Below are 22,695 nucleotides of genomic sequence, written 5' to 3' on the forward strand. Positions count from 1 at the left end.
ATGATGAAAACCAATTCTTACCAGGTAACCATATATCAGAAGCATTATTTGTAGTAATGCCAGCAGGGGTTCATTACTTTTTTGTTTAGTAAAGTGGCTTCTATGACAAGTGAAAATAGAGGGCTTGTTCAGGTTTTTTTTCTTAGTTTTGAAAAGAAGAATATGCTCTTTGTTCATTTTGGTTTTTCATATTTCGTTCATGTGAGGTGGGGTGGGGATTTGGTCTACCTGTGTTGCCCAGGCTGGCCTCAAACTCCTGGCCGCTTCTGGATTCTCTGGCCTCAGCCTCTCAAGTTGCTGGAAATATAGGCACTTTCTGCTGCCCCTCCTGCTCTTGGGTTTTTCCACTTTAGGGAGGCAGAATGTCTTAAGGTTCTTACAAGAGAAAAGAAATGTATTTATTTTCTGATGGGAACTTGGTTGTAGTCTTTGTATCCCTGTTTGAAACTGACTGTGTCATAGACATTAACAATCAACAAATTTTTTTTTTCTTTTTGTTATTGTAAAAGGGCCTATGGGTGTGACAGTTGGTAGGACTTCCTGTGTCACAGAAGAGCCTGGATATTAGGGGTACCAACAATTTACCTTCAGTGAATCATGTGAAAGCATTTTCTGAGAAAAGTAAACTTGATCTTCAAAAATCCTGCCATTTTGAAGTGCGCCTGCAATCACTGAACTCCATCTGTGTAGTCAGAGCCAGAGCAGGGCCCGTACTCCTTTCCTATGTGTCATACATTCTGTGTCAGATTCTTGGCCTGGTTGTGACCAAGTGAGCATCACTGCTGCATAGCTCCAAGTGTTACATGTGTTGACTGTGGCCTTTTCTGGTGCCAGGGAACAACGTCATGAGGACCATCCACGGGGTGGGAGAGATGATGACCCAGATGGTGCTCAGCAGAGGCTCCATCTTTCCCGTGAGCGTGCCTGATGTGCAGCCCAGCATCCACCCCACTAAGCAGGTGAGCCCCACGGAGCATGAGGACGTGACGGTGATGGACACCAAGCTGAAGATCATCGAGATTTTACAGGTGCGCCCCATGACAGACACATTGTGTTTATATTTCACTAAACTTTTTGTTCCCAGTGGCTATGTGAGTTTTCTGAAATGCTGTTTATCTAATTTCATTTTTTAAAATTATGAACAAGCCTGGTAAGACATCTTACACAGATGCTATTTAACATATTAATTCTATTTATTCCTTTCTATTAAATATACTAATGGTAATATCCAGCAATTGTGGAGTGCTTTGAGCTGGCTAAAACTGCTTTCATGTGTGTGTGTGTGTGTATGTGTGTGTGTGTGTGTGTATATATATATACACACACACACATATATACATATTTTTTCATTTGATATTGATCCTGATTGAATTTTTCCTCATTTAGGAAATATTTATGCAAGGTAGAGTTAATGATTGAATTCCAATTATTTTCCTGTTTGTAATTGAATCAAGCATATGATTCCAAATATCCAGACTTATTGTTGTTGCAAGAAACTCAAATAAAAATTGTTATCATTGGTTCTAGTGATTTATATAAATAACCATCTCTCTGTGCTTTTGTTTTTAAGTGACAGGGAATAATTATTTCTTGAAAAGTTAACGTACTCTAATACCTTAATTTTATGAATTCAAACAACATAAACTCTTACTACACATGCATTATTTTAGTGAATAAATTTCCATTAGAGTAGCTTATAAATTCTTAGCACTTTTCTTTTTTGTTAAGTTTGGAAAGCAGTTTTATGATACCTTAATTATAGCATTGATTCCAGATTTGGAGACTGGAAGCTGGAATTTTCAAGAGTCTCTTAAGATTCTGGATATACTTTACTAAGTCTTTCATCATAATTTAACATAGACGGAGCTACCAGAAGTGGGTCAGTAGTCCTGGAAGGGGCTGTACATTTTTCATTTAAAGTAATTAGATTTATGATCATAAAAGGCTTCACAGTTCCTCCAGGAATTCCAAAGGCTGAATCCTGAGACACATTGGCAGGCCTCCCAACCCTGTGTTCATGACCCTGAAAAATCACTTAGAGTTTTCCTATTCTTAAGCTGAGAAAGGCAGTCACCACCTGACCCAGGGACCTAAGGAGCCCCCAGCTTAACATCATCCTGCTCATGGGACGACCTCTAAAACATGTGACCTCGTTTTAGCCCACAGTTGGAGAAAAGGAGCATTAGAAAAAACTCTTCACAGGTGAAAAAGGATGAAATGAGATTCTGAGGCACAGCAGTCAGGGGCTGATTCATTTTTGCTGCCTCTTTGGGCACTTTATGAATTCTCCTTGACCCTCTGTTCAGTCTGATTGCTGGTCCCTGGGTCGGGGTCAGTTTCATTGATCCTGTTCTTGAGCATGTTTCTTTCTTGAAACTTCTGTTGAAGAATTTCTTTGTAGCCACACTCCTTGGCAGATCTTCTGCTTTCTGCCAGCTCTTCTTCTCTCTCAGGATCCTTCTGTCTTTTTCCCATTTTGAATGTATCCTTCTTTTTCAGTCTGTTTGTTTCTCTCTCATTCATTCTTTCTCTCACCTTTTCTATATGGTCTTTCTCTGCCTTCGTTTTTATTTGTTCCTTTCGTTCATGAACCTTCTATTTGTTTTTTCATGATTTGATGTAGTAGAGAATTCAGTGTTTTATTTTGGTTATATTTGGGATTACTAATCTTCCATTAAAAGAGAAAGGATAGTTCACATTTAATTAATTTGTTTTTTTTTTTTTTTTTTTTTTTTTACATAGGCTTTAAAAAAAACCCCTCGGATTCCTTGTTGCAGCCCACCTTCTCTTCCTACTCTCTTGCTCCAGGTTATCAAATCTGAGAGCTCTTTCTGATTCCCTTTTCCCATGATCTGTCTTCTGCTTTGAAAATCCCCTCATTAACTAAAATCACTTCACCCAGTGTGTGAGCACTCACTGCATATTAATAAAAGAGTCTCTTTGGTGTTTGTTGTCCCCTCTGGACTATAAGCTCTTCCGAGGTAGACTTATATCCTTGGTACCATTTTTGTATCCCTGGCCACTTCCTGGGTACCTGCCTTAACAAATGTTTGGTGAATTAAATGAGTGTGACTTACAAAGAGTGTTTCCTGCCTGGAAGGAGCATAAACATCTGGGGGTGGGAGGGAAAGATGAGAAGGAAGGGGTGAAGGGGGAGGGAAGAGAGGGAGCAGGAAGAGAAAAGGGAAAAGGAGGAGGAGGAAGGGTGGGTGAGTGGAGGGTGGAAGAGAGATTGATTTCTATTTGGATTGGGGAACCAGTGAAAACGTGATGTAAAAAGGATTTAAACTGAACCTTGGAGGCAATCTCAAAAACTGATTATTAGGAGGTAGAAAAGAAGAATATGGAGGGCAACATGAACATTAAAAAGTGAGAAGGTGAGAGAAGTTGTAAGCATTCAAGAGCTCAGGGAACAGAGTCTGAGGGAGAATGAGAGGAGGGGGCCTGGTGTGTGTGGGGGAGGTGAGGTGTGGTGCAGGAGTGGCACAGAGAGAGCGATAAGCTTCAGTGACACCAGGAAATGCCAGCTTTCCTAAAACTTGGGTGACTGCATTGCTTACTGTCCAAATGAGACTCTTGAGAATCTAGGGAGCACTGTTAACTATGCTGAGACACAGAAAGTAAAGGGCCTACCTCAGGCAGACTAGGATGGAAGACAACCATGAAAACCACTCCTCTAATCTGTTGCATCCTGATTTATCCTTCTCGGATTTCCATAGCATCCCTGCCACATGGTTCAGCACTCAGTCATTTCCTATTCATGTAAACAGTGCTATGATTTATTTTCCCAACTCGGTTATCAGCTTCTGGAGAGCCGAGGGCTTCAAGTGCTTGAATTCCCCATGACATGACAGAAGACTTAGTACTTAGTTTCTGTTAATGGGAAGAGTAACTCTAGCAAAGCCAGCCTACGGAAACACAAATATCAATGGAAAACCCACAGCACATAGGTACCATGATTTCAGTTGCCCCCTTATGGCCACAACTCTAGGGCCGATTGTGGAGTCAGCTCTACTGTAGCTAAAAGCCCAGACTTTCTGTGCAAGAATGAAGGCCATAGCTCAAGCATTCTCCTCTCAGAGCCAATGAAAATACTGCAAAATGCTCTGTGGAATTACAACATTACTTCTTCATCTAGACCCACAAGATACTTACCTGGACTATTCAGAGACCAATTGTAGGGTGTCAGACTTCTTTGTTTCCAAGAATTGCTGTGAGCTTTAACTAACATTGGCTTATAGAAATGTATCCTTTCCCTTTGTCTTAACATTGATAAACATGTGGACGACGGAATGTTAAGTTCACCAAGTTTCTGACTAGTTCACTTGAAAGGTTGATGGCTGTGTTGCTCTTGGTGCCGTGTAATGAATTGCTTTTTTCAACACTGTGCTAATTAATTGAAAATGTTGTTTTGCATGTTTCTTGTAGTTTATCCTGAGTGTCAGACTAGATTACAGGATCTCATATATGCTGTCGATATATAAGAAGGAGTTTGGGGAGAACAATGACAATGCTGAGACGTCTGCCAACGGCTCTCCAGATACCTTACTACCCACAGGTAGGTTCTCTGTGACAGTACTTATTGTTTTCATAAGAACTTAAAGGCAACTTTCATATTTTAAAACATCATGGTTTTTCTATTAGAGGAAATATAGACATGGTCTCCATTAATGACATGAAAGAATCAAGACAGAACATTAAATAACTTGCCTAAATAGTGGGGAGCATCTTTGGTGTTAATTGACACTAAATCCCATGAATTGCTTGTCCTTTGTAACACTTACAACTCCATGAGGGAGAGGTATTATTTCTTGTGCCATGGTACTGATCTGTAAACCCAGGGCAGAGGGGATAAGTTACTTGCTAAAGGTCCTGAAAGTCGTGGAAGAAGGACCCCCAGCCCCTACCCCCACCACGTCTCTTCAGTGCTAACCTGAATCTTAAGCATTGTGTTTTTTTTAATGAAAATCTAAGAGACATTTTTCTGCCTGGATCAGGAGCAGAGTGTAACATGGCTTTCAGAAGAAAAGGTGTTTTGTGGGGTAACCATCACCTGACTTAACAATAAAGTCTGGCATTCCTCAAAGTTCTGAGAGTGATTGTGAGTTTGACTTTGTGCGGTTTTAACTTTGCACAGTTATAAACTGGAATTGTATTTCAGTTTTCACATTTTTAAAAAGTGAAAGAATGAAGCCACTCTGTTTCTGAGAGTTAGAGCATAACAACGAAACACTAAAATGGTTTTAAAAAGTTTCTGACTATGGAAAGGACTTAATGATAACTAAAAAATTAAATTAGCATTTTCCCACATAGGTCAGGCTGGTCATGGCAGGCTAGAAGCTACATCTTATGAAGTAGTTAGCTAGTTAACAGAATTCTTTTTCTGAGGATAGCATTTGCACACAGATATGAAACTTTCTTCAAACTGTAACCACTGTGACAACGTTAGGGACTTCCTCCTCTTTGTCTGTCAATCAGCTTGACAGAAATGATGCAGCGATTGCAAGTGTGCAGATAAAATGGATACTAGGCCGATGTCCTGCTGTATGTGTCTGACATCAGCAAATTCCCAAGGCAGCAGGGCCCTACGGTTGGAGATGGGCTCGCCTGGGAGAAGTCACTTCTGGCACCTTTGCAGCACCACTCTTTTTTGGCTTCTCAGAAGTGTAGAACCCCAAAGGGCTGTTTCCAGGAACGTGAAGGCAGAACCAGAAAGTCCTGCTGGCGGTTGCATTGACAGAAGCATAATAATTATTGGCTCCCAGAAGCCAGGCTTCGGGAAACATGAGCTCTAAGTGTCAGTAAAGCACCAGAGGGAAGGTCTGGGGGCACCCAGAAAACCTTTTCTCTCTGATTGGCCTGACTGCTTTCCTCATGTGAATCTGTAAGCAATGCCTTACAGATTGGAATGGAAACTTAGTATGGGAGAACTGCTTTTCCATATGTTACTCTCTTTTCTTTTTATGTTTTGGAGGTGAGTAAATGAACTGTATATTTATCACTTAAACATGTTACCTTAATAGAAGTGTCTTCAAAATGTTAGTCATGGGGAACACTAGGAACTCCTTACTAGGAACCATGATTGGTTTGCTGGGAGAAAACCCACCCTGTCCACAAGAAAAAAGATGGAATTTTAGAAGTTAGTAAGCTTAGGTAAAAACATCGCGTTGTTTGGAAATGTACAATAATAAGACTCATATGTACATTTTGAGTCTTTGAAAGAGTATCCTTCCATGTCATTACCTATTTAAATTATATGTATATATGTATGTTCATATGTATTTATATATTCATATGTGTAGGTATATGTGAACTCTGTGTGTGTGTGTGTGTGTATGATAATGATCGTATAGATAAGAGGCACCTTTGTAAATGGTGTTTTCTGATCTTCAAATGTATTTTTGACTAGCCAGGCACAGTGACACACACCTATAATCTCAGCTACTTAGGAGCCTGAGGCAGGAAGATTGCAAGTTTGAGACCAGCCTTGGTAACTTGATGAGACTTTATCTCAAGGAAAGAAAAAAAGGGCTGGGGATGTAGGTCAATGGTGGAGTGGCCCCTGGTTCAATCTGTAGTACCGCATAACAAACAAATATACATATCTTTGACTACAGTAACACATTAGTTTTAAACATAGCTTGCATTAAAAAAAATGGAAACTTTGTATGCATGAGGCCCTGGATTCAATACCCAACACTAAAATAAATAAGTAAATGGAAACTTCAGTTAAAACATTAATATCTCTGCAAGGCTATATTTTAATTTTTAAACTATTAGTTGACCTTTGGTGACCTAAATAAAGGAAGGCAAAAATTAGTTCAGGTAAATTAGTATTAATATGAATATGGTGGCTCCTGATTGGGATAATATAAAGATTTTACTATTTATCTTTGCAGCTATTGTTCCTGATATAGATGAAATTGCAGCTCAGGCAGAAACTATGTTTGCTGGAAGGTATAGTAATACTCAAGTGTCTTTATTTTACTTGTGAGTAAGATTTTACCTGGAATTTTATCGATAACATTTTGTTGTTCACCTCCCTATACCTATTTATTTTTGGATCTTCTGTTGTTGTTAACATAAATTTCTGCTAGAAATGAAGCAGCTAATATACTCTAGAGGAGAAAGCATAGTTCTCCTTTAGGTCAAGTTAAAAAAAAAAGAAAAAAGAAAGAGAGATGAGATCAGTGTATTGAACTTTTCCCTGAAGTCTTTGCTTTTCTTTCCTTAAATAATGACAGCACAAGAATGCCCTTTAGCTCCCCTGATGTAAATATCACTGCATGTTGTAAAACATTATTTCCCTGAATCTCACGTATTCCAGGCAAGAAAGTAACTTCTTTTAATGTTATCATTAACTTGATATGTTAACAATAAAACTATTTTCTGCTAATTGGAAATATCCATAATTAAAGAAAACAGTATGCGTTTGGCCTGACTACCCTCCTTTGTTTTGGGCACTCTTCCCTTTATTGTTTTGAAGAGTTTCTTTTTCAGAAATGAAATTAACATAAACCAAAACAAAAAGTAAAAGAAGCTAAAATTATTGAGATTCTAACATTCATTTTTATTACAGAGTTGACATAAGAACCTAAAAAAAAAAAGGTCTTCGCTAAGCTTTTTGTTGCTTTTGTTGTAGTTAGAAACAAAAACAAAAATTAAGGGGAGAGAGATTTTTATCTCTAGTGAACATTTGATTTAGGTTTGTTTTCATGTCACAGTTATCAGCTTTTGCTTGTTTTTCTATTGAAATGTTTTCCTATTCATCATTCTTGGGAAGAAAGACTTAACCAGTGTGTGATTTCACCTTAAAAATCCAGTCATGTGATGCTCATGGTGTTTTGGTCAAAGACAGCCACATACACAGTAGTGGTTTTATAAAATTGTAATGGAGCTGGAAGATTCCTGTGGCCCAGTCACACTGCAGCCATCGTGGTGGTGGAGGATAGTGCAGTGCTCATGTGTTTGTGGTGATGCTGTCTAGAACCTCCTGTGCTGCTAGTTGTATTGAAATATGCGACATATGATTTTGTACCTGACATGTAAATACCTGATAATGATAGTAAATGCTGTGTTGTTGGTTTATACATTTACTATATGATACTTTTTATTATGATTTTAGAATTTATTCCTACTCACTAAAAACGGTTTTCTATATCCTCTTGTTATACCAGCAGCACCCTCATTATCTTGTCTCTTGTTCGTATCATTTTTTTTCTCTTGTGCTTAATTTAATCTTCTTTTGGGGGAGGAGTACCAGTGATTAAACTCGACCACTGAGCCACATCCCCAGCCCTATTTTGTACTTTTTTAGAGACAGGGTCTCACTGAGTTGCTTAGCGCCTTGGCTAAATTGCTGAGGCTGACTTTGAACTCATGATCCTCCTGCTTCAGCCTCCCAAGATGCTGGGATTACAGACATATACCACTGTACCTGGTTTAATTTAATCTTGTGTGTTTTTTGTTTATCATGGCTGTAAAAGCAATAGACCCCCCCCCACACACACACTTCATAGTATAGGTGCATAGTAGGCACAAGTACACTCTATAATGTTCACATGGTGATGGAATCACCTAATGATACATTTCTCAGAGTGTAGCCTCATTATTAAATAGCACATGACTGTAGATCGGCCTTTACTCCACTAGAGTCTTATTCAGAGACCCATTATACCAAACACAGAGCTGCTCTGGTGATGATCATGTACATGTGGCCTTCCCTTCTCTAGCCCTTTCCCACCTGTCATGTAGGGATCTTTTAGGATCTGGGGAAAATCAATCATTGGTAGATATTCTCCGTAAATACTCTGAATGGGTTCAGATGCCTGTCTTTCCTCCATGCCTTGGTGGCCAGCTCATCCTGGTTTTGCCTAGGAACCTCCTCAGTCTTAGACAAACTAGGATGGCTAGTAACCCCTACTTTTAAGGACAAATACAGAGTTTACTTTGTAATTGAGAAAACAATTACAATTATATGAGGGGATCTTCTCATTCACTTCCTAATTTGGGAAAACAAGTCATTTAACTCTGAAAACATAGATACAAGTTTAATCAATTTAATATAAGATGTTATGTAAATATGTTACTTTAATATTGTTTTTGTTTTTATAGAAAGGAAAAAAATCCAGTGCAACTTGATGATGAAGGAGGCAGGACATTTTTACGGGTCCTCATTCATCTGATCATGCACGACTATGCTCCTTTGCTGTCTGGAGCCCTGCAGCTACTCTTCAAGCACTTCAGCCAGAGAGCGGAAGTTTTACAGGCCTTTAAACAGGTGAGCTTGTTGCCAGGAATGTATCTCTGTGGTAGGACAATTGCCAGGTATATATCATACGTTGAGTTCCTAAATTCAATCCTAGAACCTTAAAACAAAAAGGAAAAAAAAGAAATAAACAGGTAAGATTGAGGGGTCCACAGCTGAAGATTTGAAAATATCACCCACCCTGATTTCATGGTTGCAGAATTAACGAGACTGCATGGCTTTTGCTGGAGATGCATTATATTTTTTAAAGATACAGATGGTCTTGTCTACGTCAAGAGTTCCCCACAAGAGATTTTCAGATAATGTCTTTAATATGAGTGACAGGCACTAAGGTTTAAGATGGCACTGGAAGATAATACGTTAGGAATTTTGTTGCCTTTGTTATTATTTTGACCCCAAATTTTACTGATATATTGGGAAGGACAAGTAGTAGCTCTGAAATAAATACTGTTACTCTGAAAAAAAAAAAGAAATGGAACTGTTATGGAATTAATCTTTCTCTTTGATCTTTGAATAAGACATCAGTTTTGAGATTATTAGTCATACCTAAGGGTTTATGTATATGTCACTAATATTTATTTTATTTAATAGGGAATTGATCTTTATTAGGAAGTTTTCTCAGAATGTGCTAAAGAATATGAAATTGACTAAAAGGTAGTCATATAAAATTATATGTATATAAATACATATAATTTTGCATATATGTGTATGTCATAATACTTAGAAATTATAATAAAATAAAAAATTAGATTATTAAGCTTAGATTAGATCTCTATATATTTTTCTGCCACTTTTTAAAAAAGTTTCTACCTATTTTTAAATAGTCTCAGAAAAATTGATCTCCACAGTGAAATTAGAATAAGGGTATCTTTTTATGTTAAATTACTTTTCACCAACTTTGCAAAGTTTAGCTAAGGCACATTTTTGTAAAAAAAATAAAATAAAATTTTTTATAACATGTCAATATATTGGTTATATCCAGGTAAGTTTTCATGGCCAATATACATCTAAAATATTCACAAATGTTCTAGATATATCAAACTCTACATAAGATATATTTTAAGACTCAGAGTTTAGGCATAAAAGATATAGGAATAAAGAGAGTTGTAAAAATGTTTAAAGTTTAACATTCTGATGTTTTCAGGTGCAACTGCTGGTATCCAATCAAGATGTAGATAACTACAAGCAAATCAAGGCAGATCTGGACCAACTTCGACTGACTGTAGAAAAATCTGAGTTATGGGTGGAGAAGAACGGCAGCTATGAGAATGGAGAGATAGGTGAAAGTCAAGTCAAAGTTGGCGAAGAACCAAATGAGGTTGGTTTCCAAGATCTACTTTGAACTAATCCAAGCAGTATCTTTTTAAGTCAGATATGTATGTAGCCACATGCTTTATAATAAAAATTGTTTGTAAGACAACTTTTGTCTGAGCTTCAGAATATAAAAATTTCCCCTAAGTCACCGAACTCCATACATCTGCTCTTTGATTCTTGTCAGTTGCTACTACCTATGACCTCATCTGTGTAATTATTTACTCTGTCTCATTTTCACTATAAATCATATAATTCAAGAATCATGACAATAGCAGGCCTATGGAGAGGGGAATTTTTGTTGTCACCATTCAAAGTGCCTGCTTTTCACCAACCTACAAATCATTTCTTTCATTCTGTCCTTATATAATATATAAAAATATCTAAATAGAAGGACGATATGCTTTATTGTCAACACAAAAATACCAAGAATTTATGCTTGAGCTAAACAGTGAACTAAGGTGTTGACCTTGAGTCTTCTGTTTTAGTCTTTAGTGGGTTTAATGAGTTGTTCTTTTCCCATTTTACTAATACATAGGACAATATATTCTTTTTGCACAGTGTTAGTGGTAATGCTTAAATAACAGCAGACCATCACAATTGATAATCCATAAAGTTTCTTAAGTGCCTGTCAAATGTTTTATTTAGTTGCTTTTTAATCTGCAGGAATATAAGCTATTTAGATAGTTTTAACTGCCTCAAGTTTGGTGTTGTTTGAGAACTCAAGTCATTTCGGGGTGAAGAGTGATAATAGAACAGGTGATAATTCGAATAATCAAAATGCTGACTAGTTTCTAAGGGGGGTTGGATTGATAGGCTACTACTTCTTACTTGTCTCAGGTAATTGTCACTTATCAATAAGAAATTTTTTTACTTCATCTTTCAGAAACTTTTCTTGTGATTTTTGTAATGTGTTCATAGAATGCAGAATTTCTACTCCATGAATATTTATTTTATGACCAATTTGGGATGGTGGGAGAATAAAGTTCTCCCATAATATATTTAAGACATAAGAGAAGACTTAATATTTATTTAGTACTTGCTACATTCCACATTTTAGAATAAATATTTTTATCTATGGAATCTCTTTTGAAATGTTTCAGCAAACTTTGGAGACAGTTGTAAGCATTACATTTCTAACGCTAAATACACTGAAGCTCAGAGGAACCAAGAACCTCCTCAATGTCAGTCAACTCTGTGACTTAACTGAAATTTGAACCCAGCTTTTTTGATAACAATATCCAGGTTCTTTAGTGTGAAATTTCATTTTCTGAAATTTCATTTAATGATACTTGTGAATATATTATGCTTTCAAAAGTTATAATATCTTTTTCTTTTGAAAAATACATATTTTACATGTATTCTGGGGAATAGGAATACATGCATTCCTTTTTCAAAAAATTCCATTCTTAAAAAAATGAACCTTAGGAAAACACATTTTATTTTTTGTAGGACTTTGAAAACAACAACAACAACAACAACAATAAAACAAATCCTAAGTTGAGAAGAATCTCTTCTACATTAACATGGAAGATGTTAATCGCTACTTGTAGTTTCCACACACTGAGGGAAGATGGTAGAAAGAGCCTCTATCATAGTGTGTATGCATGGTCTCCTCTTAAAAGTTTCACAAACATTTTGTATTTATGTAAAGAAAGAAGAGAAACAAGTAGTTTGATTGAGGAAATCCTAAAGATAAAGCACTACATTATGTAAGTAGTAGGGCGACATTAGTTACCAACAAGTTATATAACCCACTTTCTGGGGGTGTCAGATGAATAGGAGTCAGTGAAATTGGTATTTATTTATTTGTTGAGTTCAGGATTTATCAGTTCAGGAAAAGGTAACAATTTTAGGTACTTTAAGGAAGGGAAGTGATTTAATACAAGGACTTAAATATTGGAGGAGTACAGTTTGGAGGTTGCCCTGGCAATAGAGATTGCAAGGGTCAGAGGTCAAGAAGCTGCTTTGGCTATTGCCTTTGTTGCTGCAATCACCACCACTGACTCACATTTTGAAAGCATGTGGAAAGATAATACAACATGGTGTTCACGGGAAACACCGTGTCTACTGGAATTTTCTCATAGTCCCAAGGAGATGACCTTTACTTTTCCTTCTGCCGTTCAAGTTCCACCTGAGTTTATCTCATTGGCAGAGGGTAGAATGTAGAACTCTAGCTGGAGGGGATTTGGGATACTAGTCTTTGGTTCAGGGGACCTCACAGGCTGGGAATGAATAGTGAGTGTCAGTTAGTAATATGCAACATAGAGATGATTTGCTTAGGTGATTGATACCAGGAGATTTGGAATGAGGCAGTCCAGAATTTGCCTCTTAGTATATGTGTGACTTTGAGCAATTTGTTTTCATTCTCTAAACTGCATTTTTAGCATCTATAAAATGGGACATAATAATGATACTTAGCTTGAAATGCATAGGCATCAAGTGAGCAAGCCCTGTGCATGTGATATGTCAGTTAATGCAACTTCAGTGGAGAAGTATAGACAACATGAAAATATAAATAATAGGGTAACATTAGTTACCAACAAGTCAAGAAGTAAGGCTCCAATTCCTTGCCTCAGGTTGTTACCCTGGGTTGCTGGGCTTAATTCTGAGGCTGATCTTTCTCCTGGTGGTGTTGTGGGAGCTACTGCCTAGATGTCACATCTGTGCATAGCACTGTGAGGAACTATTTCTGGGTCTCCTGTTTAGGAACAAGGGAATCTTTCTCAGGTATTCCTCAATAGATTCTACCTCATAGCTTTTTGGCCAAAATATGGCCACATGTTTACCTCTAAACCAAGGGACTGTAGGAGTAGTTTAGATTAAATATAAGATGTCCCTCAATCTGGGATAGCCCATGCTGAGTTACATAGGGGAACAATGGATGCAGAAAAACAAAAACAAAAAATGAACAAAAACTGGAATCTGCTAGTAAGTAAGAGTAAGAAAGGATGTTGGGGAGCAACCAACAGTGTCTACCAAAGTCAGCATTCAGTTAGTGTTTATAATAATTATTATTTGTTTTTATGGGGAAAACATTGTGCTATTTACTATGGTGGATATAGAATGATAAAACCTTAGAGTTAAAAGATACTTGGAGGGGTAATCAAACCCAATACCTTATAGGATATGTGATACATTTCTTAAACTACAAACTTCTGTGATTGAAATTAATGTATAGCTTAAGAAAAAGAATATTACCGGTAAGAAGTCCCTCCTCCTCCTTCTCTTCCTCACCCATCTTCTTCCTCCCTTCTTCTTTATTGACTTTAATTGGATATAATTTACATATCTATCCCAATTATGTTTTTTCTTTAATATGTTCACTTGAATTATGTAAATCTTAAATAGACCTTCTACCATAGTAACTTTGCATTAGAGAATAAAAGTATCCGATTTTTTTACATTGCCAGACTGTTTACTAATACTTTGTGTAGGGTTTTACATCTACATTGTCAGTGACATTGACATGCAGTTTTCCTTTCTTGTCTTGTTCATACAAGTGTTGGTATCAAGGTTAGACTAGTTCTATAAAATGAGTTGAAGCATATTCTTTTTCTTTGTGTAAGACTGGCATTATCATTTAACATTAATGTTAAAAACTCATGTGTAAAAGTTCCTGTGCCACATATTTATTTTGTGGTAAGATTTTAATTACTGATTCATTTCTTAAAATTAATTAATTTAATTCTAATTAGGTGTATATAAAAGCAGAATGCATTTTGATTCATTGTACGCAACTTTTCATTTTTCTGGTTGTACACGATATAGCATCGCACCACATGTGCAGTCATACATGTACCTAAGGTGATGATGTCCATCTCATTCCACAATCTTTCCTGCCCCCATACCCCCTCCCCACCCCTTCCTCCCCTTTGACCAATCAAAGTTCCTCTATTCCCCTCCCCCCATTATGGATCAGCATCCACTTATTAGAGACAACATTCGGCCTTTGGTTTTTTTGGGATTGGCTTGATTCATTTTTAAAAATGGTTATTCAATTAACTCAAACTCTTCTACTAAGATTCAATTTGTTGTTTATGAGCCATATGTTTTAAGCCTTCAAGTTTATTGGCATTAATTGGTTCATATTTGTTCATCATCCTTAAAAGTTTTTTAATTTAAATTAATTTCACTTTTTAACCAATGCATGGAAATAAAAAAAAAATTGTACACATCAATGGGATGCCATATGGAGTTTTGAAACGTGTAATTCTATAATGTTTAATCAGGTTAAACATATTTGTTCCTTCAAATTGATTATGTCTTTATGGTGAAACATTCAAAATTCTTTCTTCTTCTGTTGAAAGTTAAAGTAATATTCCTGTTACCATTAGTCATACTACTGTGCAAGAACACACGGACAAATGCAGAACACTTCATGTTTATATGTCACCCTTGTGCAGAGCCATGCTAATTTTCTCTGTATCTTTCTAATTTTAGCATATGTGCTGCTGAAGCTAGCTCCTTCACCTTCTTTTTCTTTTTGTGGTATCTGGGCTTTCTTATCCACTTTTTATTCTTAATACTGTTTATTTTTGTCTCTCTTCTATCTCAATTTTGCCAGAGTTTTATGTATTTTTCATTCTTGTAAAATAATCTCATTTTGGCTTTGTTGGGATTCTGGATTTGTTTGCTATTTTATCATTTGTATTCTACTGTTTTCTAATTTTTTATGTTGACAGACTTTTGAAGAAAATTTAATGGTGTGATTCCATTCTAAGGAGTTTAGTGCCACAAATTTTGACAAATTGTATTTTTATTACTATTTAATATTAGTTATTTAAAAATTTTCCATTATGATTTTCTTTTTTCAACTCATAATTTCTTAGGAGTGAGTTTCTATATTTCCAAATATATTGGAAATTTTTGCCTTTAAAAAACTGAATTCTTTATTAACTTGTGACAAGGGAATGTGGTTAGGATAGTGTAATTTCTCCTAAATTTATTGAGTCTTGCTTTTTGGGCTATCATACTTTCAGTTTTTTTTTAAGTCCTAGATAGAATTGAGAAGAACATGAATAGGTATGAGATTCTTTATGTGTGGCTGGTGACTCAGGTTTACTAATTATGTTTAAATCATCTATTTTTCTAATATTTTTGTTTTCTTAACAGCAATAAATGAGAGAGATTTGTTGGCATTTCCTACTGCAGTGGTAGGCTTATCAATTTTACCCTGTAGTTCTGTTAATTTTTACTTTACTCATTTAGAGGCTATTTTATTAGATGCTTATAAATTTACAATAATAATAATTATTATTTTTAACTACAAAGAAAAAATTTTATCAATTGAAAGTTATTTTCTCTCACTTCTAAAGGTATTATTTCTTGTGTTTGGGCCTCCATTGCTGCTGTGGAGAAGTTTGCTGGTTTTTGAATAACAGCACTTTAATTGTGAAACTCCAGATACATGTACATTAAACCTTCTATTACTAGTATAGCATTAAACAGTATGTGTCTATTAATTTGCTTTTCATATTTTCTATATCTGTGACCTTGTACTATATATTGAATATCGTCTTTAAATTTATCCAAATATCTTTCAGGTGTGTCTCTCAATTTCCCAGTTGAATTATTAATTTGTTATTGGTGCATTATAGTTGTACATGATGATGGGATGGGTGTTATGTATTCATACATGCACACAGTGTAACAATATAATTTGGCCAATATCACTCCGGCACTTCCCCCCACCCTCCCCATCTCCCACTCCTTGGTCCCTTTCTTCTACTGATCTCCTTTAGATTTTCATGAGATCTACCCCCCTATTTTCTTTTCCTTTTCCCTCTCTAGCTTCCATATATGAGAGAAAACATATGACCCTTAATCATCTGAGTTTGACTTATTTCGCTTAATATAATGGAACATTCTAGTTCCATCCATTTTCCTGAAAAACACCATAATTTCATTTTTCTTTATGGCCGAATAAAACTCTATTGTGTATATTTACCACATTTTCTTTTTTCATTCATTCCTTGATGTATACCTAGGCTGCTTACATAGTTTGGCTATTGTGAATTGTGCTATTATAAACATGAGAATGCATGTATCACTGTAATATGATGATTTTCATTCTTCAAGATAAATACTGAGGAGTGGTATAGCTGGGTCATATGCTGGATCCATGCCTAGTCTTTTTGGGAACCTCCATATTGATTTTCATAGTGGTTGCACTAATTTATAGTACCACTGATAGTGTAAAAGTGTTTTTTTTTCTCCACATCCTTTCCAGCATTTATTATATTGTTGTTGTTGTTATTATTATTATTATTATTATTATTATTTTGGTATTGGGGATTGAAGCCAGGGGTGCTTAACCATTGAACCACTTTTATTTTAAAACAGGTTCTTGAAAACTTGTTTAGGGCCTCACTAAGTTGCTGAACTTGAACTTGCAGTCTTCCTGCCTTAGCCTCCCAAGCTGCTGGGATTACAAGCATGTACAACCATGTCCTGCTTATTTGTATTCTTGATGACGTCCACTCTGATTGTCATGAGATGAAATCTCAATGTAGTTTTGATTTGCATTTCCCTAATGGCTAATGATGTTGAACATTTTTTCATATATTTGCTGGCCATTTGTATTTCTTCACTTGAGAATTGTCTATTTAATACAATTGCCCCTTTATTAATTGGGTTATTTGATTTTGTTGGTACATTTTAAAGATTTTTTTATACCTTTATTTAATTTATTTGTATATTCATTTGTATATGGTGCTGAGGATTGAACCCAGTGCCTCACACATGCTAGGCATGCGCTCTACCACGTAGCCACAACTGCAGCCCCTGGTACAAAGTTTTTTGAGTTCTTTATGCATTTTAAATATTAATGCTCTGTCAGAAGAGTAGCTAGCAAAGATTTTTCTCCCATTCTTTAGGTTTTCTCTTCACATTCCTAATTTCTGTTGCTGTGCAGAAGCTTTTTAATTTGATGCTACACCATTTATTAACTCTTGGCCTTATTTCCTAAGCTTTAGGAGGCACCAATTGAATTTTAACGTCAATTATTATACTTTTTTATACCCAAAGTTTGATTTTTATGCACATCTCTATTTGGCCATTTTTTAAATGATGTTTTATTGCCTTTTAATTTTTTTCCATTCCTTAAGGCTACTTTATATTCTATATGTAGGACTTCCAGGACCTGAAGAATTTTGGTGTTTCTTATTCTCATTCATGTTCTTCATTTTATTATATTTTTGATCATCTTTGATTATGAGTTCATATCTTTTTTGAATAGGCTTTAGAGAAAATTTAGGTTTGGAGAAAAATTTCACAGAAAATGAATTCTCCATTCTTATTTCTGCCTATTATTAACATCTAGTATCAGCGTGGTACATTTGTTATAATTGATGAGCCAATAATGATACATTTTTATTAACTGAAGTCCATCATTTGTTCACTCTTCGCCTTATAAAGTCTATGGGCTCTACAAATGTATACTCTCATGTATCTACCATTACAGCATCCCACAGAATAGTGTCACTGTTGACAATTCTCTGGACTTCACCTATGTATCTCTTCCCACTGAACTCTGGAGTCCTTGGCAACCACTCATCTTTTTATTATCTCTGTAGTTTCACTTTTTCCAGAATGTCATTTAGTTATAATCTTATAAGATATAGCTTTTTCAGACAGATTTCTTTGACTTAGCAATATATATTTAAGAGCTTTTCATATTCTTGATATCTATTATTATTATTATTTTTAAAATCTCCGTATACTAACTAGCCCACTGTATGGATACACTACAGCTTGTTATGCATTCCTCCATTGAAGGTTATCTTGGTTGTTTACAATTTTGGACAATTGTAAATGAAGCTACTCTAACTGCTTGTTGGCAGGTTTTGAGCTTATCTCTCTCTCTTTATTTTTTCTGGTTGTATACTGAGTATATTCATGCCAATTTGTGTCTTCATACATGTGCTTTGGATAATGATGTTCATCACATTTCACCCTCATTTCTAACCCCATGCCCCCTCCCTTCCCCTCCCACCCCTCTACCCTATCTAGAGTTTGTCTATTCCTCCCATGCTCCCCCTCCCTATTCTACTATGAATCAGCCTCCTTATGTCAGAGAAAATGTTCGACATTTGTTTTATTTGTTTTTTTTTGGGGGGCGGGGGTCAGGGGATTGGCTAACTTCACTTAGCATATCTTCTCCAGCTCCATCCCTTTACCTGCAAATGCCATGATTTTATTCTCTTTTATTGCTGAGTAATATTCCATTATGTATATATGCCATGTTTTTTTTTTATCCATTCATCTACTGAAGGGCATTTAGGTTGGTTCCACAGTTTAGTTATTGTGAATTATGCTGCTATAAACATTGATGTGGCTGTGTCCCTGTAATATGCTGTTTTTAAGTTCTTGGGTATAGACCAAGGAGAGGGATTCTTCTCAGCAAAAAGAAATGTGTGAGGTGAACAGAGAGCCTACTTCTTGGGAGCAAAATTTTACCCCTCACACATCAGATAGAGCACTAATCTCTAGGGTATATAAAGAACTCAAAAACCTTAACACCAAAAAAAAAAAACCCACCAAATGACCCAATCAATAAATGGGCCAAGGACTTGAACAGACACTTCTCAGAAGAGGATATACAATCAATCAACAAATATATAAGCCCATATCTTTTGATCTGCAGACCTCAGAGTTGAAATGGGATGTTTTCCTCTTTAGAATGCTTGCTATTGTCTCAGCCCGTTGCCAGGGGGCGCTGCTAGTCTGAGACCATGTTACTCCCTTTTTGCACACCTGTCCTAAGGCAGAAATTTTGGGTTTTAGCTCCCCAAACTTGACATTTGTTCAGGGCTTCCTTAGTTTCTGGGTTTAGAAGTAGTATTGTCATTTGCCTTCAGGTATACTTATTCTGAGCCTTATATATTGGAGCTCCCCTGATCTGATTTCTTGTTACTTTTTTTTTCCCTTAGGAGATAAGGGTGGGATCTTGGAGAGACCTTTGTTTTCCGTGATCCCAGAAATATACTTAAAATAGGCTTATATTTAGAATCTAGTTGTTTTGTAACAGGAGGGTGATCTGCAATTTTAAGTTTGCTATTCTTGCAGAAGTCCTTGGGATGCATTTAATTAGGTGTTTAGTGGAATTTTTGTTGTTATGAACTTACATTTTTTGGAACTTTATATGTGAAGTTCTTCTGAGGCCTGCGTTTAATCTAGATAATTATATTTAATTCTATGAGGCACCTTGGGATATTATATTCTGTAACCACATCAAATACATTTTTGGTTTGGACTCTGGAGAGCTACTTTATTAGTGAGAATTCTGCTCCCAAATGGAGTCAGAGAGGGCTTGTCTTTGTATATGGGGGCCTCAGAGCATTTCCCCACCTTTTTAACTTCATCCAGATTCAAGGCCAAGACAGAGACCCTTTTGGTTCTTATATGCTACATCTTTTCCTGATTTATCACCATTCTGTCTCTCTTTGATATTTTTGACTGTGTGTCAGGGCTTCTGATCAGACCTTCCATCCTTGGATTTCATTCTCTGTTTCCTTTTGTGTGTGTGTGTGTGTGTGTGTGTGTGTGTGCGTGCGTGCATGAATCACATTAAAACTTGGAATCCAGATTATTGGGTGTATACTGAAGCCTTCAAGGCCAACAATGAATTCAGTGCTTGTTTATTGCTTTGAAACTTTTATGTCCTTTCATGGTTTCTGGTCTCTCTACTAAAAACAGGTATTTTAAATATTTTATCTGTCTCTTTTAGATGTTGTATAGGAGGGGTTTCTCCGAACTCTACTTCATCATATTCTGTTTTATGGTTTTTAACAATAAATTGCTCTTCTGTATTTTGAGCTGTATATTCGTCCTGGGATATCTGTTCACTGATGGTAGATTTAAGCAATGTGGACTATGCATGAACCTCCTCTACTTGATTAGCTGTTGTGTTTCTCCAGAGGAAAATCCTTCTTTGACACATTCTGTTTGAAGTATAATTTCAATCCCTTTGCCATCATGCTCACTCGCTTTTGTGTACACGTCAATTTCTTATTTCCCTTCTTAAAATTGATATCCAGAAGCCAATCTAATATTCCAGATATGGCTCTTGCCCTTAAAGAATGAGTGCATAGAATGAACACCCTTGGAAGTGTGTGACAGCAGTTGACTTGGTGCTGAGCTGCATGGTATGGAGGAAGGCTGGTTGGTGTGGGTAACAACTTGGAGAAGGATTAGTTCAGACATGTAAGGTAGGCCTGTTTGAAGGATTAGTTAGTGAAATACTTGCAGCAGTCAATAAAAAAAAAGTGATTTCATTAGAAACGACTGAAAATTGGGAGACTCTGAAGATTCTTGAGTAGGAGGTAAGTATATTATCTTGGACATTTTTTTTTTTCCTGGGCAGAATTCAGGAGAACAAGTGATCAAGTGGGGGAACCAATTAAGAGCTCCTTGCACAAATTCACGTGTAAGGTCTAAAAAGCCCAAACTGGGGATGTGACAGTAGAAATGTTTGCAGATTGAGAAGCCAGGAGAAAGGTACATTCATAATGGATTACTTTAAAAAGAGGAAAAGTGAGAAGCTAGGAAGTCACTTACCTATACACAGTCACATAGTCTACATTATGCAAGGAACCATCAGGCAAAGACTGTGGCAATGTGTTGTAAACAGAATGAATAAATCACAATATCAATGGAAACAGCCAGTAGCAGGCAGCATGCACTCTTGCAGGCCTATACCAATAACAGTTCTTTGTTGTTGAGTAAGTCTCACAAAGGCTCTAAACACAGGGCCATTGGCATTGTTTGCAAACAGCTCATAATGGTCTAACTTTGTGCCTGCTTAGATATCAGAGGACCAGATAACATTAATGGGATTCTTCACTTTTATAATAGAAACATGTTTCCAATAATCTAAATGTTCTTCTCCCCTTAACTCTAGATTCTGTGTACTCTGGGCAATAAAGGTGAAGTGAAAGCCATCTACCAACACTACATATCTCAGCATGTGGCCCAAAATTATCCTATCATTATAGTTCATCTCTTATAAATGAGGAGGAGAATGGGATGGATTTGGTCCTCCAGTGAGCCCACTGCCTCCCTAGGACCTATGAGCTTTAATATCTAGAATATGTTGCAGTGTTCCCCTTCGTTAAACTTGTTTTCCTGGGCATTAAGAAGACGGTACCTCATTTCTGAAAGCTTAAAGGCTAGAGTGTAACAAGTTGACAATGTCAGTAGCATTAGAAGCAATTACTAATTCATCACATTCAAATATGTGTTGACTTCTAAATATAGGAAGGAGAGATTAACTCAGGAAACCATATCCGAGTGGGTTAAGTCAGGATTGCCCTTTGCATTCACCCATCTCTTTATTTAGGCTGGAAAAGCAGGTCACTTGGACATCACAGTGCTCCTGAAAGAAGTCTTTGCTCTTGTTATTTATTTAGGTTGTTATTTATTTTTCTTACAGTGATTTTTCTTCTCTATTTGCATGTGAATTTGTGTTAATCTCTGTATGTATCTACTCACTTATATGTGGTTTCCAGCGCTTAAAAAATTACTTATAATTTTCTATACACAATTTCATAAAAAATTTTAAATGAAACAATTTAAAGTCTGATATTTAACATCTATCTAGTTTTTACTTCAAGGACTAATTTTTTCATCTTCAAGCTTTCTAATTGGTTCTTTTTCAAATCTATCCAGTTCAGATTCACATCTGCCTCTTTTCCTTCTGAGCTTTTTTTTTTTTTTCTTTTCTCCTCTTAATGGATATGTGATGTAAGGAAAAGAATTAACTGAAAAATGTCCCCAGGGCTAACTCGGAGTTGCCTGGACAGTGAGCTGCCTGAGCTGATAGGAATGGTAGAGGAAGTCCCTCACCTTCAAGATGCTGTACACTAACTTACCTTCTCATGGGACTTGGGACTTCTCCCCCCAACAGTAGTCCAATTTTTATGAGCCCCACAGCTGGTATCCCTAAGCAGTTTCTATAATCAATGGCTCAGATAGTTTTGTGTACTTTCATTGAGAAGGTTACTCTCAAACCTGTCCAGTAGGAAGTTACTGTGGGAGTTAGGAGAGCAATTACTTGGAAATCTAGACCCATACTGGCAACTGGCTGAGCTCCCAGCATTTCTCTATTGGCTGAT

General features: G+C 36.4%; 1 protein-coding gene and 1 non-coding gene across 3 annotated transcripts in view; one reads left to right on the forward strand and one right to left on the reverse strand.

Moving 5' to 3' along the window:
- Window positions 1-22,695, forward strand: part of Itpr2 (inositol 1,4,5-trisphosphate receptor type 2) — a 479,802-nt gene that overhangs the window by 186,186 nt on the left and 270,921 nt on the right. For both annotated transcript variants that reach the window (XM_077799170.1, XM_077799171.1), the window contains 5 exons: window positions 835-1,028; window positions 4,429-4,558; window positions 6,900-6,957; window positions 9,115-9,280; window positions 10,413-10,586. In XM_077799170.1, coding sequence (XP_077655296.1) covers window positions 835-1,028; window positions 4,429-4,558; window positions 6,900-6,957; window positions 9,115-9,280; window positions 10,413-10,586 — 722 coding nt within the window. The remainder of the gene's footprint in view (window positions 1-834; window positions 1,029-4,428; window positions 4,559-6,899; window positions 6,958-9,114; window positions 9,281-10,412; window positions 10,587-22,695) is intronic.
- LOC113185301 (U6 spliceosomal RNA) lies at window positions 14,943-15,046 on the reverse strand. Its single transcript, XR_003301113.2, has one exon. It is a non-coding gene; the product is annotated as a U6 spliceosomal RNA (small nuclear RNA).

Source organism: Urocitellus parryii, chromosome 5 (assembly GCF_045843805.1).
Source record: "Urocitellus parryii isolate mUroPar1 chromosome 5, mUroPar1.hap1, whole genome shotgun sequence".
In the NCBI taxonomy this organism is placed as follows: Eukaryota; Metazoa; Chordata; class Mammalia; order Rodentia; family Sciuridae; genus Urocitellus; species Urocitellus parryii.